Source organism: Blennius ocellaris (assembly GCF_963422515.1).
Source record: "Blennius ocellaris genome assembly, chromosome: 19".
Taxonomy (NCBI): Eukaryota; Metazoa; Chordata; class Actinopteri; order Blenniiformes; family Blenniidae; genus Blennius; species Blennius ocellaris.
This window is the reverse complement of record NC_137668.1, coordinates 17,198,837-17,216,031: the sequence shown is the minus strand read 5'-3', so window position 1 is coordinate 17,216,031 and position 17,195 is coordinate 17,198,837. Positions and strand designations below refer to the sequence as shown.

The window sequence follows — 17,195 nt, the reverse complement described above, 5'->3', positions numbered from 1 at the left end:
AGGTCTGTAAAATGTCATTAAGGCTGAGAATGCCTGATCTAACAGCCAGCCATGGAAAGTCTAGGCAAGCACAGCAGCTGGGAGGGAGGAAAGAGGCAGCGGTCCATGAGACAACTGAGGGAGGGTTCATATGTATAAGTGTACTAATGGACCACATACCTTCATGCAGCCATGTGACTCATCGCATGCAAACGCCAAGGACTCGGTGTCCTCTAAGAGACCCAGCACCGCAAGCTCTGGACTGAATGATCTTCTCAATGGAGATGTCAGACATATACACACCAGCTTTCAATCATCAGCAGACCGAGTATTTACATTGCTATCTCCCTGAGCACAATGATTCCAGGAGGATTTGACTAATGTGTTATTTCTATAATCCCTATAGTTCATCATGTCACACCTGTTATATTTCAATGAGGGTTCAGGGCACCGGAAAAACCAGTTCTTGTAAAGCCTTTCCGCAGATGAATAACTTCATCATTATATAGCTGTGGGTTACGGAGCATTGTTGACTGTTTGAGGGACATATAGGGTGAGGGGAGAAACTCTATAGGAATACAAAAATTAAACAAGAGAATCAAAGTTCAGTATTAGATTAGATTGCCTCAGCGAGGACTGATAGCAATGAAAAGAACAAGGTGATTTGGGGTTAGTTTTGGGGTGAAGGGCTGAATGTGCCGTTTTACCATTCCTCCATATTTTATTCATCCCCCACATGAAGATGCAAGCACAAAATGAGAAAACTAGCCTGTATTGCATTGTTGTTTAAACTAAAAACCCATGTTCAGAAACAGAATGACTGGGGGGAAAAAAAGGTTCTAAAATCTTTTAGATGTGATTTTCAGAGTCCAATCTCACTTTTCATTCCGCTGTATTGATGAGCAACTCTTTCATTCTGCTGACAGATAACAACAAGAGTCATGAGATCAAATCACAAACAATAAGCTTTTCGGCTGCAAGCTCTGAAACAAAGGTCCATGGGTTGTTAAAAAGAGAGGAAGCAGGCTTGTGTAATGGCCCTCTGCAGATTTACCCATGTGAGGAACCACTTTCACATGCAAGTACTCATTTCACCCACTATTGATTGTCGCTGCTTCAAAGCTCCACTAATCAATTGTTTCTAAATTGCCAATGCATCAGATGACTGTGTATGATGTGGTCATGTGATGCCACAGGGATTCACCGTGCAACACTGCGGTTCATCTCAGCTCTCTGGAGCTTTTCAACCTGTTTGGCTCATTAGGTTGATTGCTAAGACTTAAAATACACTCCTATATATGGTATGGTAAACCGGCTATATATGTTCTCTATATTTGCTACAAGAACGAGCGTCTTCTCACAGTCATGAGTTAACAACTCTTGAAGGAAAAGTTCATCTTAATTTGTTTGCCAATTTTCATAAACTCCATGCAGCACTGTGTTGCCTAAACGAGGACTGAATTTAAAACGAAAGCACCAAAGACTGAAGAAACAGTATCTCACATCATCAGTGAAGAAACATTTGAGCATTGGAAAAAAAAAATAATCTAAACAAATATATGTAATGGGATTAATAAAGATATTCAATAAACTCTAGATCAGTGGAGGGGCGGGCTTGGGGGGGGTCTTTGCTGTGAGATTAAACTACGTTCATCCATGATCCCTGTGCATTCAATTCAGCTTTTCGGTCAACTTCATTCTGCTTGTCACTGTTAAAGGTAATGTAATCTATTTGAGGGCACGGCCATGTTGACAACTGTTGCAAACACTGCTGCCAGAACTGGTTCCGAGATTATATCCATAAACATTTAATGTAATATTTGCAGGGATGTGTGTCTTAAGTCAACTTACTCGAGCTTGCCCTGCAAGTATAATGTTGTCTCATTATCGTATGTTATGTTGTGGCTCTTAATGTGCTAATTTCAGAGGTTGTGCAGAAAGTGTATCAAAAAAAAAAGGTTTTTCATATAATATGTGTAAAGTGAGTTGTGTATCGTGGTTATGTTACAGCCGGTCGAGCTATAGAAAGCCCTTCATCAGCTTTATTTATTATCTGAAAGACTGATTTCCTCGGCAAGAAATGAACAGGAAGGTCATGGGGGAATTCAGTCATTATAAACATCATTGGATTGATTCATGCATCATTTACACCAGTACTGCTTGTGCAATTCGAGACTGTAATTTTACTGACAAGGTTTGGGAAGTGATTGCGTCGAACGTTAACCGGTAAGTGCATTAACATGTAGTGCAGCAGAGGAGACTAAACCAAGTCCGGATGACTCACAGCCCACTTGTCTTTCTCACCAAGGTTATATTTACACTTCACACCAAGACAAGCATCACAGCTCAGCAAGTTGAGCATAAAAGAAAAGGTTTTTATGGGGTTATTCTGCCACCAAAATGAATTTTGCATGCCTTGAGAGAGCTGACATTTGGTTTGACATACTGAGATCCATGCAAACACTGATTTGTATGTGCAACATAAAATTTGTGCATGCGTAATTACATTTACGCGTGGATAATACAATTTGTACGGCTGTACAATCTTTGGTGTGCATATGTGCGCACCTCTCTGTCAGCTGTATTACAACAATTCGATTATAAGATTATAATAGCAACGTGGTTCACACCCAATGAGAGGGTGCTGATCCTGCCACACTTCAGGCATCCCCGAGCTAAGATGAGAATGTGGAACCAACATACAGAGCCAGCCCGTCTGCAACAAGGGCAAAGAAATAAAAACGTAAAAAATGCAGCAACATTACAGATAAACTTTATGTTTACCAGAAGAGCCATCTAAATTCAGCCAAGAGGCTTGTCTGAAGTGGAGCTGAGGAGGGAGACAGTCACAGGTCTTAAACACTCAAACTCATACAGTAAAAAAATACAAATTTCATTACAGTCACACAAAACACGACACAAGTATCAATACACAAATCAAAATGAACACATTTTTCTCATATTTTCACATTAGATTTTAACATTGCCAGATGACTTCAGTGCCCACGTGGACACTTTTGTGTGCTTTGTGTGCGTGTCTTTTCAACCAGTGAGAATGCAATTGCTTTTTTTACTTCTTTTTCCGCAATCTCTCATACGTATTTCATTTCTGCTTCGTTCCAACCTATAGACCAAACCAGTTGCATTTGCTGTTCGCACAAATGTCAACTACAGCCCGAGTCACGATGATGACGTCCCCGTGCCAGGCATGGCCATCACCTTTGAGGCTAAGGACTTCCTCCACGTTAAAGAGGTGAGCGGCAAGATCCAACAATTAAAAGACGATCGCCACTATAGTGATACATTAAAAAGTGACAGTGTACAGAGGGTGTTCAAGTTACTCGGCTTGAATTGTTTCGTGTAGAAATTCAACAATGACTGGTGGATAGGCCGCCTGGTTAAAGAAGGCTGTGAAATCGGGTTCATCCCCAGTCCAGTGAAGCTTGAAAACACTCGGATCCTCCAGGAGCAGAGAGCCAAACAGGGCAAATTCCACTCCAGGTAAGAAACCCTAATTTCTTCCACAGATTTTGCTTCTGCTGTGAGGTTTTCTGACATTCACGTTGACTTCCTCTCTTTGGTTTCAGTAAACTTGGAGCAAACTCATCATCTAGCTTAGGTGAAGTCGTTCCTAACTCACGGAAATCTACTCCTCCTTCGTCTGGTATGCAGCTCCAGCGGTCACTATCGTTCAACTTTATATTTGCGCTTAATCTTTTGTGACAATATTAAACCTCTGAAATCAGGTCGAAAGTAGGATTTTTATTATTCATATCTTAAGTAGAGTGAACAATGTTCTTGTTTTTATTGTATTTGTACATGTTTCATTTGCTGTGTGGTTAATGGGAAATGTGGCCTGTTGCCTGTGTAACGTGTTTTTACCTGTGTGCTGTGTCATGATGCTCTTGTCTGTCTGTGTGGGTAGCCATTGACATAGACGCCACAGGCTTAGACCCTGAGGACAATGAGATTCCAGTCAACCTGCGCTCCCCTAAAGCCAGTCCAAACACTGTCATGTCACCCCTAGCAAAAGAGAAACGAATGCCCTTCTTTAAGAAGGTAAACCCTGGACCGCCCCATCATCTCCTTTTCTTTTTGTCCGTCTGCGCTGCTCCGACTCAAACGCCTGTGGCCACTCGGCTTCACTCTGCGCCCGTCCTGTCCGTCCACGCCTCCGCCTTTATCCATTGGCGCGCACACCGCTACAAGCATGCATGCCTGTTCTTAACCACTTTCTCTCTCTCTCTCTCTCTCTCTCTCTCCTCTTCCATCTCGCTGCAGCTAAGCAGAAGCAGAAGTCGGTAAGTCTCGGTGTGCAGTGCACCGGCACAGCGGGGTCTGGAGATGACCTCCGCGCTCTGAACTGTTTCGTACTGGCTTCTCTCCCTACTTCCTGCTCTTGCAAAACCTCTGTGCTGTGTTTGTGAATGATCTTGTGCCCTGATTCCGTGAGACCTCAGTGCGTGTACAGGCCGTTTATGGAATGACTAGAAAACATGATTCCAATATAACCCTTGGTATGTGTGGCGTATGCATTAGGTTTTATACCACCTCAGTTTGACTGTAGTTTGTAATTGGACAGATTATGTCTTCATCCTGCCTCTAAACTACAACCAGTAACATTTTCTTCATCACAAAATTCAAAACCTTTGTTCCTCGATTGAGAAAATGTTTCATTTTCACAGCAAATACTCTTCTGCTGCCTAAAAACATTCACACTATAATTCGGGGGTTAACAACTCAGTATTCCGCCGAACCGAACCCTTCAATAGTATCGTCATGTCAGTCAGCAACAGAAGCATCAGTTCCCACCGCGTCCTTGGGGACGCACAGTGACGACAGCCAACGTCCAACAGAAAATGTTTAGACACAGGGAGGTGAGTGCGAGAAGAGGGGAGACTGCAACAAAAATATCGTAATCAGTCCTCTGAATCATGCTCTCGTAAAGATAACAGACTGAAAAAAAAGGTTGAACTTGAGGATAAATGAGGGGCGACTGAGAAATGATTTCATAGCCAGCGGTTCCTCAGATTCGCTGTTGAAAGTAAAATCTCTCCCAGCTGTCTGCCCTCAAACCGAGCTTTGACTTAGCGTAGTTGTATTTTTATTTTCGTCTGGCGAGCTGACATGTCCGCATATCCTTCAGACACGCCGCTCTACGAGAAAACCAGGACACACAGCCGGGGAAGGTCCACTGCCTCGATGACTGTCAGCTACACACCCAACAGTGCAGGTGTTTAGGAATGAAAGGGATTTTCTAGCGAAAAGGCAGACATATTGGACTTCATGCTCAGAATTTAAACATGGCAAGTAAAAATAAAAACCAGACAGGCTCTAACCCGTTCATTCCAGCCCTCTTGTCATGACACTCTACAAGCAATACACTCATAGTCTGTACTGAGCAATACAATTAGCTTTGTGCATAACTTTCTTTTAAACACAAAGAAATATGTAATAAAATCAATATATTTGTGACTACAATGCAGAATATATGGATCCATTTATCTCAAGATCATGTCCTGAAAAGTAAAGTTTGAAATAGATTATCTTAATTTTCATATCCACACAACAGCATTCATGTGAAAGAATTGACAACCTGATTATTAACGGCACTGATAGCAATCAGGTACATGATATTAAACGGAATGTTAAATCGAGGCTACTCCACAATCTGAGTTCCCACTTTGTCCTGACTGCAGCAAGCAAACCTGTCTGGCTGCATCCTGATCCTTCACTGTGATGTCTCCCCCCTCTCAGACTAACCTTTCCTGTAATGTGTTTTATTTTCATCACAACCATGAGACGGGAAACGTGAGCCATCACGAGACGTCACTTACAGTTATAAGCTCTGGAGTTTAGAACTGATGGCATTAAAACTTGTGCCAAAGCCATTAAAAGGTCGGACCGCGCTCATGTTTTGTCGGGTTGCCGGCTGGGACGTCCCGTTTCATGGTTCACGGTGTTCCCGACTCTTCTAAATGGCCTCGCTCATTGTTATTCCAACCCCTCCGATGATTTGTGATGGCGAGTGTTTACTTTGTCTCCATAAATGTGCAAATGTTTCTCCTCCTCTTCTGCTCCCCTCCAAAGACGGAACACATTCCTCCGTACGACGTTGTGCCTTCCATGCGGCCCGTGGTTCTGGTGGGACCGTCACTTAAGGGCTACGAGGTGCGTTGAAGCGTCGCCGCGTCAAACCGCGCCTGCCTACCTGTGGCCTGTCCTTGATCTGTTGTCTCTTCCTAACCCTTTCTCTCCTGCAGGTGACAGACATGATGCAAAAAGCGTTGTTCGACTTTTTGAAACACCGATTCGAGGGAAGGTAAGTTCCCTTTGACCTTTTTCAAATACGAGCGCTCGTCCCCATTTCCTTCCTCATTCCTTCTCTCCTCACGTCTTATAGGCTGGTATTTATCTGTCCCCCGGGGTGAGTCGAGGGAGTGTGTAGCAAGTTTGTTTGGCCTGGAGATGTATGCAGCTGCTTTAAATAGGCCTCCTCCATGTCCTTAATAGGCCATAGTGGGTCCTGAGCAGAGCAGGATTCTCTTTATTCAATGTCGAGTCTGTCCTCCCGTCCAAAGGGCAAAGACACTGAAGAAGTTCCACAACACCAAGATCTAGTCAGTCAGTTAGTAGTTGATTCATCGAGCACAGCTATAATGCAGGGTTAATCATTTTGACTCACAAAGTCCCATTTTAATCTCCTAAATGTTAATATTTTCTTTCTCCTTCAGTTGTAACAAGCATTCGATTGGTTGCAGTTTTGGACTGTTGTTCTTTACAAAATCTGGAGCTTTAATCTTCGTCTCAAGCTTTAGAAAACTCCGGTTGACATTTATTTACAGTGTTTTGACAGTTTAATGACTAAACGACGAACCCATTAATCAAGAAACACACCGACACATTATTCAATCACGAAAATAACCATTAATTGCGACTCACATGCATCAATCTTTTATTGATTTTACTCAGAATCCATACACTTAAGCATAGTTTGCTGACTAGGATTACTTTGCCTTGCACATAACGTTATATTTGTCATTTTGTGAGCGCCTGTCACCATGAATTTTAAAGCCTTTTACATGTAAATATTTTCATCATTACATTCCACATTTTTTGAGGATATTTGATATATACCATTTATGAAGCTGGTGAAGAGGACATTTGCCTGAATTGTTTAGTGAAAATGAGACACAATTTCTGTAGATTTTGCTTAATACATGATTGTTTTTCACCAAAGCAGTGAACAGAAAAATCTATTTTTTAGCGTGTTTGGTGGGGGATGCCTTTATTATGTCACATTTATAAATTGTACTGCTAATACTGCTAATAATCTGCTGCCACTCATATACAAACATTTCTAGAAGCGCAGAAGAGTGTTTTATCGCTCTAAAGTGGTGTTTGATTGAACAAACACCACTTTATCGCTCTAAAGTGGTGTTTGATTGAACAAACAGTACGTGCATTTGGAGTCCATGTTTAAATCTCCCATCACGGCATGTCACCTTCACGTCATCACTTCCTCTGATGGCTTCCCTCGTCTTTCTGTCAGGATATCCATCACTCGAGTCACGGCAGACATCTCTCTTGCCAAACGCTCAGTCCTGAACAATCCCAGCAAGCACGCCATCATTGAACGCTCCAACACACGCTCAAACTTGGGTAAGTCAGTTCGAAACATCCGAGGTGCCTGGAAACCGTCTGGGTTTTTTTTTTGGTTTTTTTGATTCATAACATTTTTACGGAGACCCACTTGCATGGACAAGGAAGGAAACGATTAAAGAAACTCTTGACAGTGGCGATGATAAGTCCTGACTGCCTTGAGTGGCCTTGGCCGGGTCCTTTTGTTAGGAATGAAAGATAGAGCGCAAAAAGAGACGATAACAAGTTCAAGAGCTGCTCTGATTTGACTGAGGTTGATTGGAGTTTAGATGTGATTAGGACAGATTCCTCAGTCAAATGGAGGTGACAGGATTAATCTCTGCTATGCATCACCATAAACACGAGGCGGCAGCTGAGGAAGACATTCCTGGAAAATTTGTTTTATGGAGGCAGAACAAGTATTAAATGTCTTTTTATGATCAAAGAGAGGCAGGGAGGGGAAACGTTGCCCTCCTTTTTTTTTTTGCAAGAGGCACTACTTCAAAAAAACAGATTTATTTTTAAACGTGTGGTTGTAATAGGTACACATCAATCGTGAACCAATAATGTATTGTATACAGACAATAATGTTCAAGTTTGAGTAGTACTCACTTGTTCCTTTGAAAAAAAAAACGTGCAAGCTGAGGTATGCGCTCACCTTCATCTCCTGCAGATATCATAACTTCATAGCGCCCCACACATCAATACATCTTCTATAGTAGCTTCATTAAAACTAGAGACCTATCTGTACTTTTTTTCAAGCTTGAGACACATTTGGAGCCAAAATCTTATTCAAAGCTTGACTTTCAATCAGAGTCCCATCGGGTCTGTTTGGTCTTTCAGCTGTGATCTGTTCTTCAGTTTCCTGCCAGGAATAGCAGGGTCTTTGCATTCTGTTCAATCCCCACGATTTAGTATTTCTTGAATCAAAAGAAATAGTGTTGGTTTAGAAGCTGAATCACGTCCACGTCGAGGGAATGATTTCAGGAAGGTTAAACATTAAAAAAAGATTAAACCCTCCCTCTCCTCTGGCATAGTGTTGCGGGGAAATGAGTCTGAATGAGCTGTTCGGCTGGAATGTTTTCATGCGATAAGTTTACTTCGGACTCTGTCGTGACGGGAAGTCACGAAGCTTGGCCGTGATTTCCCTCAGACTGGGACTCGTGCCTCCCTCTGATATTTGTTAGGTTGTTTTTGTCTTTGCGTTGTCATGATGTAACCGTCAGTCTTAGTTAGAGGTAACAAAGTGTGACCTGCTGCCCTGCTCCCCTCTGAGCTGTTAGTCTCCGGGCCTTCTCCCTAAAGTCATCAAGTCTGTTGAATATTTAAGACTGTGGGAAGCAGGAAAGAAAAGACACATTCAACAACAAATCATTATTACATGGCAGGCCGACACTTTGAAGACAAAATTTGCTAATGATATAATGCATACAACTATGTTTTTAGGTTCTATTTTACAGTCTTCAAAGTCATGGTATCACTTTCATGATCTCTTAACTTTACATACAGCGCCATCATCAGGTCAAAATGTGATTATTGATTTAGATAACCTGTACAACTACCCCATTGCCCACAGTTGGTCTGTGCTTGAAACAGTGAACGTGGTTTCTGCAGCTGCGATAGAAGTACATAACCACGTGATAATGTGTGATTCCTATATTGACTTAATAGAGCAAATTAATGTATACAAAGATGATCTGCCTGTAATATAATTATATAAATATATATTATGTTTGGATACAAATGACAATCGAAGACACTGCAGTAACTTTTCAGTATTTTTAGCACTCACTTTATGAACAGATGAGTTAGAACAATTTAAAAGGGATTGTTTTGTCACTGGTAGAAATATCAAGGTCTCAAAACATATATTAATTGCAGATTAATACAAATTGTGTTCAATATCAGATACAAGTTGCACATATAAAAGAAGAGACGTTAACCATATTTTGATTGTTTATTTTGGAGAAGCAGCCTTCAGAACCCACACAGAATCTCAGGAACGAGTCATCAACAAAACCTTTGCTCCGTTTAAGAGTTTCCACTTTTAATTCATGCTTCTCATTGCAAGGGAGGCAACCGTTTAAAAGGATTGCACTATTCATGATATCAGGCAGAAAGGTGACGGTACACTGCAAGCTTCCTCTTCAAAGACAATAAAGTCCATTATGTACTAAATAGGTCATTTTTTTTTAATCTTCTGCAACTTTGAAGCTGTGACGCCACAAACACATTTCCAGTACGTCTCACACAACAGCTGACTGACTCCTGTGGTCTCCCTGACTAGTCTTTGGCCTCATCCCTCAGAGATTCTCAAAATTGTTTATGAATATTTAGAATTTTTTTTTTTTTTTTATTGAGAATCATTTTGTCCTCAAGTTGCTGCACATTTTTTGTTCATTGATTAATCAACTCCTGCCCATCTTTTCCTTTGGGAGTCGCTAAAATATTTTCACTTTGGTGCCAATGAACTGAATAAGTTCTTCTCCGGCTGTTTTCTTTCTCTCCCTTCCAACTTTTTCTGAGACATCTAGCCGCAATCAAATTTAGAATACGCCAACGTTGTTTATCAAATGGTAAAATGTCACACTAGTCATCTGATATTTAGTCTGTTTTCTGAACTGAATACGATATGGGTTTATGACATTTGCAAAGAAAAACGTATTTAAATGGATTATTATCCTGGTGCAGCTCCACTGAATCATCTCCAGCCCTAATTTGAATGAATCATAACATCTGTATCTCCCATCAGCCGAAGTACAGAGTGAGATCGAGCGGATTTTCGAACTTGCGCGGACGTTACAGCTGGTTGTTCTGGATGCTGACACCATCAACCACCCGTCGCAGCTGGGCAAGACGTCCCTCGCTCCGATCATCGTATACGTCAAGATCACCTCTCCCAAGGTGAGGAAGAGTCAACTTTTTACCATTGGAGGAAAACAAACAAATAATTCTGTGATGACAGTGTGACGAGTAAAAGAATAAAAGCAGCTGAGGCGACGCTCCCTCCTCTCCCGTTAAATGATTCTGCCAGTGTGTGTCATGTTGCCTCTGTGTAAACGAGCTGTTCCTTTGCTTTGACTTTAAACCCAACATGTCAGACGTGACTGTTCACTTGAGAGCCAATAAATGCACAGGAGGACCCATTCATCACTCCGACCTTTAGAAAGAGTTTAGGGGAGGGTGGCTCGTGATTCAGCGATCAATAAAGAAGACTCGGTCATTTCGGCAAGGCAGATATTGAAGGAAAGCACAGCTAAAGAGGCAGTGGATGCAAGCTTCAAATCATTGTGTCAGCTAAGTGAATCACACTGCGAGTAGGATCAAATAAACAGCTCTTTATCACCCGTCTGCTCAATTAGGTTCTGTTTCCACTTTAAGTAGAGCTCACTTTAAAAGAAAAGAAAGTATCAAACAGCATTTAAACTCTATTGATGTATAATTTCAGCCAGAGTATCAAAATACAAGACACTCAGGCTGTGTATATTTTCAGTAGTTTTACTTATCAAGGTCTGTGCAGGTCTCCGGACCGGCTGCTGCGTTTGTGAGAAAATACTTTTGAACCTTCAAAGTAAGCCGTGTGACATCTGGAGCTTCAAACAAGCATTTAAATGAAACCATCTGACACGTTCAGAGAAAAATGTCTCTTTGTCGGATCTGACAACGGCTCCCGAAAGGATCCAAACTCAACTCTGTATTTTGGAATAGGGGCCATGGAGATTTTTGAAAAATGTTAGCCTGAGACATCACTTGTAGCCATATCATGCCACCTTCACACCACAGTCTGTCTTTTTGTTTGAGCGTTGAAGGTTCACCGACTTGAATACACAAAGCTTCCATTTAGTTTCGTCACCCTCCGTCGTGACCTCGTTGCTTTCTGTTCTCTCCGCCTTCAGGTGCTGCAGCGGCTCATCAAGTCTCGAGGAAAGTCTCAGGCCAAACACCTCAATGTCCAGATGGTGGCTGCCGACAAGCTGGCTCAGTGTCCTCCCGTGAGTCTCCCAAAACATACCGCCGACTTCAATCCTGCAGCTTTGTCTTTTTTGGCGATGAGTTTATAGTCTTCTGCAGATCTGAAGTTCCTCCTTTTTTTTCTTTTTTTTGAATACGTTTTAGAGCCTGCCAGTTCTATTTCCGTTCTCCTCTAATCTGCTTGGTTATTATTTTAGAAAATGAAGCGAGCTCTCCAGGCTTGTGAAAGCGAAGGCTTAATTTAGTTTAAATTGCAGGCGATATCCTCAGGGAATTATCACTCAGGATTTCCTCTGAATTAACAGCTAATGCTATTTAGTTTTTAATTGAGGACACAGCATTGACATTTTGTCTATATTACAAATCAGTCTTATCATTCTTATCTATTGTAATGTATTTCATATTACTTATTTACAGACAGATCACAATTTAAATGCTAGAAGGTTTCTGAAAAGCAGGAAAGGCTCTTTTTGTGAAACTCCACCTGAGCACCGTCTGTTCCTCTTGACCCTGTCTTGTTTCATTTCCTGTAACTCGGTCTGCTTCCGTCTCCGCCTTCCTCAGGAGATGTTTGACATCATCCTCGACGAGAACCAGCTGGAGGATGCATGTGAGCATATGGCCGATTACCTGGAGGCCTACTGGAAAAGCACTCACCCCACCAGCTGCAACCCCCCGAACCCCGTGCTAACGAAGCTGCCCACAGCCGCCCTGCCCTCCAGCCCCGTCCCGGTCTCCGGCATGCAGGTACAGAGCCCAGCAGCTTCAGGGCCTCATTACCAGGCAGGAAATGACAAAGGAAAACCATCAAGTACACTTAAAAAAGTTATATGGATTATGTCTATGCTTAAAGTCTCAACTTACTCATGCATCTGCCATAGTTGTTATTATCCAAGATTTTTGCACTTATTGCTAATATATGTCTTCTAAGTTGGTTAAATCAATAGATGCCAATTCATATTTCTGTTGATTGACTAATTAAGTAGCTGTAGTGGATAGGCAAATAGTTATCAATCTACGCAAAAAAAAAAAAAAAAATCCTGCAGTGTGTAGAAGAGGGAAATCAAAGAAAAGATTTAAACAGTGCAGACACTTTCATTCATTCAAACTTGAGACCCAGCCTTGTGGCCTGATGTGTCTTTTTTGTTGATGTGTTTTCTTTGAACTACCTGCACTGATATGAGTAGTTTGTAAATCGCTCGATAACCCCTTCCCTTCACCATCTCTCCATCCACAACCGTCACGATGGGGAATGTAAGGCTTGGATTGTGGAAAACGCTGATATTGATGAGGAGCAGGAGTGAACATGACATGTGACATGTATTTGATAGTGTGGTAAGTGGAAGGTTGAAAGAGTGCACCTTGACTTTGTTTTCACCTCCGGGATCAAGAGTAGGGATCCATGGATTTGATGATAGTGTGAGTTTAAGAGTGACATTTCGTGCTTGGTGTGAATTTTAGGTGAATGTGTTTGATGTGCAATGGAAACAAATCGCTTGTGTGTTTGCAGTGGTGCCTCTCTGTGTTTGTGCCATCATACTGACTGTGTGTCACTGGTCGCAGGGCAACAGTACAGAGCAGAAAGGAGAGAAGGCGTTAGTGGAGAGGAAGGGCTCCAAAGAGGACTACCAGCACCATCACCACCACCATCACCACCACCACCACCAGAGCCTGGACCAGGCCGACGCTGACGTGGACATCGAGGGGGAGGGAAACGAGGAGGAGAGACCCCTCAGAACAGAGTCTTCCAGGAGAGCGCAGCACATCCACCACCGGTCGTCTTCCACCAGGACTGAGCACCACAACCACCACCATCACCGCCACCACCACAGCAGTAGAGCCCGGGGTCTCTCCCGGCAGGAGACATTGGACTCGGAGACCCCCGAGAGTCGGGAGAGCAAGGACTCGGCGTATATCGAGCCGCGCACTCAGCTCCTCCACCAAGAGGAGGAGGAGGAGGAGGAGGAGGAGGAGGAGGAAGAGGAGGAGGAGGAGGAGGAGGAGGAGGACGTAGGGGAGGGGCACCCCCAGCAGCAGCAGCGCTACGAACCACTGCCCCACCGGGACCACAACCACCATCACCACCACCACCACCACCGCAGCGGCGGCGGGGCGGACGAGGCCGGCCACGGTCAGGGACACCACCGCTCCAAGGAGCGCGAGCAGGACCACAACGAACGGAACAAGCAGCGCTCGCACCACCACCACCGGCCGCCACGCGACCACCACCACCACCACCACTACTACGACCGGGACAGGGAGAGGGACCGAGAGGGGGAGGTGGCTCCCAAAAAGAGAGGTGAGGCAGGAGAGTGGGCCAGGGACTCGTACATCCACCAGTGACCAACCAACAACCCCCACCCCCCACAAGACGCGTGTCCGGACTTCCTCCGTTCTGTTCTCCCATCGTGCTGCTACACCCCGAAACCACAGCATCCTATTTATGTACACTTCTTTGTAAATGCTGTTGCATCTTTTTCAATGGCGGGATTTTGATTACATAGATACAAATATATATATATATGTATGTGTGTATCTATGCATAGACGTTGTTTATGTGTGGATATGCATGGATATTCTCAAAATATATGCATATTTTAAACTTGTGTTTGATAAAGCATGACACAAAAGCAGAATTTTTTTCTGTACTGAGCTGTGCTTTCTGTGATTAGCATTATAATTTTTATTGTTTCTATTATTATTATTGTTATTATTGATTTTTATTGCTTGCTACCACTTGAATTATTTGTTCCTTCAGACTACTGTGACGGACGACTGCAGGGGATGACCACAAAACATAGCTTGATCGCTGTATTTGCAGAACAGTTTGGCAGTTTGGGAAATTCACGTATTGGCCAGCTTGCACTTTATAAGGTACACTGAGCTGCAAAGTGATGCAGCTGACTTCAGAAACTAACAAACACCCCCACCGGAACTCTGAAAATGTTCAGTTTTGGTTGTAAAGTGCAGTTTTTCTTTAAGATGCCCTTTTGTGCAGCAAAGACCAGTTCAAGGCACTCAATATGTGTTAGAATTATCTTCGAGAGCTTGTCCCATCTACTTTAAAATGGGTTTACTAGAACTAGATAATGATTTGTAATCACACATCCCATAGACATTGTTTTCTTTAATCTGAAACCAACAAAACACAAATCAGACAAGTTTGCTTCTTTTTTTTTGCTCCATATACACAGATTTGTCACTTATAAAAGTACACAAACCTCTTTGAATAAAAGTTATTGAAAATAAATAAAATTTTCTGGCAAGTAAAAGTAAAAATGCACAGGGAATGAAATTCACTCCTCATAAGTCTAATAGTAAAAGGATATTATTTATTTTTCTGTTCTCTGAGCCAACTTCAAACATTCCTCTTTAATAACGCCATTGGTAATGAATGTGCTGCTGCTTTACGTTTGCTCCATTGTCTGTTTGTTCTGGTGCGCATTCAGGCATGTGGCTTCTTCCCCACAGTGGCACATTCACAGAAATCCTATTACACAGGCACATTTTCTTTCAAGGTTGAATCTTTGCTTTTTTTCTCTCTCTCTCTCTTTTTCTGTGATGTGTTAAATAACTGATGGCATCATCGTTTTTCTAAGTTTCTTTGCTCATTGCAGCCAAGTAAGAGTGAAGGCAGGTTACACCATGGACAGGTCAAAAACATAGCCAGAATTGATCAATGTGGATAAAAACAATGGGAGTAAATGAAGTGTGTCATATCTTCTCAAGGACCGACAGGTAAAGCTTCAATAGCTTTCTATGTGTTTGAAGTGTCAGCTGAACAGATCGACTGAAGAACCACGGGGCTGGATTGCTGCGATTGGACCTGGCACAGTTGGAAGCAGCTTCATCTGGATAAAAACAGTAATAAATGAAGACATTTTGGGGCTAACCTGAGCTCAGACTTTCAAGAAAAAATACACAGTGTGAGAGTGCTTCGATTCTAATCCGTGTATTTCCCAAACTGCCCGTCAACTCCCTTTTACTTTTCTACTCATTAACTGCTTTGTTTCTTTTCGGGTTAATTCTACGTCCGTGATTTTAGTTTTTTTTTTTTTTACATATTTATGCCTCTTTCGAGGCGCACCTTAGTCTTGCCTTACAAGACAAACGAGTTCAACAGTAACTTCCTCTCTTACATGCAGTACTGTTCTTTGTATGGGTCCAGAAACATTTTATAACATTGGTACACCCTTTTTTCTGCACTTTTACTGATTCACGCTGGTTTCAAGTGAAAGCAATTTGATATGACACTGCGATTTAATGTACATCTGTCAAGGAAACTCCTGTCATGGTTCATCGTTTGGGTCCAATCCCTTTTTTCTAATCAGTGTTGTTTGACTCCCACTTTTAACCGTTGTTTAGAGGATCTTGATTTGGCGGGTTCTTCACAAAAAATTAAAAAGATGCATTTGGAAAAACAAATGGAAACCATTCAAAATGTTTACCATATGAACAGTTTTCTTGTTTAGCTTTTATTTTTTTTTCTGCCATGTGTTCATAGGATCTGTTTCAGCTCTTAACTGCTCTGAATCCTCCACAGTCAAAACTACTGTGAGTCATAAATACTAAACTTTGGTTTGAGTCTGTGCACTCTGCCCCGTTTACACACAAACAGCCCCACCTTATACAATTCTGCCTGACAATTGTAAGAATAAAAACTCCTCCGTTTCTATGCTACATTGGTGGCACGACACATTTTCTATGGGTGTACATGTGTATGTACATAATGCGTAAATATGAAGAATAAAGTTGGCAACACGGGACTGACGCGTGAAGGGAGAAGATGTTGACGTGTGCTTTGTGAGGAGACCCAGACAGTCCAAGGAGGGAAGTGCTGTCTATAAATAGTCCATCTCAAACTCTACTGAAAAATTGAGGTAGACTCACCGGCACTGCCTACCCGCGTTGTCATGACAACCTCCACATGAATGACAACACCGTGAGGGGATGCAGCGAAAATAGCTGCACACAGCTGCCTGCCTCCAAAATAGACAAACAAGCACTCCCGGAAATGCAGCTGATTTGATCTCTGAATTTTAATGCCACTAAAACAGATGAGAAGAAAAGGGAAGATAAAAATACAGGGAGAAACATTTTTTTGTTTTTTTTAATCTTGAGTGCTGCAGCGAGTCAAGCAGCCATTTTAATCAGCTCCCACATGCAGCAATAGATCCATGGAGGTGAATTGCAGCGTGGACATACGTGTGCGCCTGGACCGATGACGGTCTGATGGTATTCCCAGGAAGAGGGATTGAGCTGAGGTCATCGTGAAGGTCCTCAAAAATGCGGCGTGACAGCAGATCGGGCCAGATGTTTGTGCACTGCAGGCACAAATCTATAAATCACACTGGGCGTGCAGCTTTAATGGGAACTCACAGTTCAGTCTGCACAGACCAAATAAGTGAAGATACCATTAATGTCCATGTTTTTAGGCAGCATTGTGACATGTAGCAAATTGTTTTTAACACTCGCCATGTAGTATCGAGATCACTCATATGGAAGATTTTAATTATGTTTGGGAAAACTTGTCAACATTTTCAGATCACAAATTAAACTGCTGCAGCTATAATCAAAAACCCATAATAAACAAAACACTAAGT

General features: G+C 42.4%; 1 protein-coding gene across 3 annotated transcripts in view; it reads left to right on the top strand.

Moving 5' to 3' along the window:
- The window catches only part of cacnb2a (calcium channel, voltage-dependent, beta 2a), a 41,630-nt gene extending 25,287 nt beyond the window's left edge, over positions 1 to 16,343 (top strand). For 2 of the 3 annotated variants that reach the window (XM_080515286.1, XM_080515285.1), the window contains exons 3-13: positions 3,110 to 3,232; positions 3,344 to 3,480; positions 3,567 to 3,643; positions 3,905 to 4,038; positions 6,070 to 6,150; positions 6,243 to 6,301; positions 7,532 to 7,641; positions 10,373 to 10,524; positions 11,517 to 11,612; positions 12,157 to 12,339; positions 13,156 to 16,343. In XM_080515286.1, coding sequence (XP_080371412.1) covers positions 3,110 to 3,232; positions 3,344 to 3,480; positions 3,567 to 3,643; positions 3,905 to 4,038; positions 6,070 to 6,150; positions 6,243 to 6,301; positions 7,532 to 7,641; positions 10,373 to 10,524; positions 11,517 to 11,612; positions 12,157 to 12,339; positions 13,156 to 13,935 — 1,932 coding nt within the window. In that variant the 3' untranslated portion in view covers positions 13,936 to 16,343. Of the gene's footprint in view, positions 1 to 3,109; positions 3,233 to 3,343; positions 3,481 to 3,566; positions 3,644 to 3,904; positions 4,039 to 4,260; positions 4,281 to 6,069; positions 6,151 to 6,242; positions 6,302 to 7,531; positions 7,642 to 10,372; positions 10,525 to 11,516; positions 11,613 to 12,156; positions 12,340 to 13,155 lie in introns of all 3 variants that reach the window. The other variant, XM_080515287.1, reaches the window with a different exon arrangement.
- Positions 16,344 to 17,195: the final 852 nt, after the last annotated feature.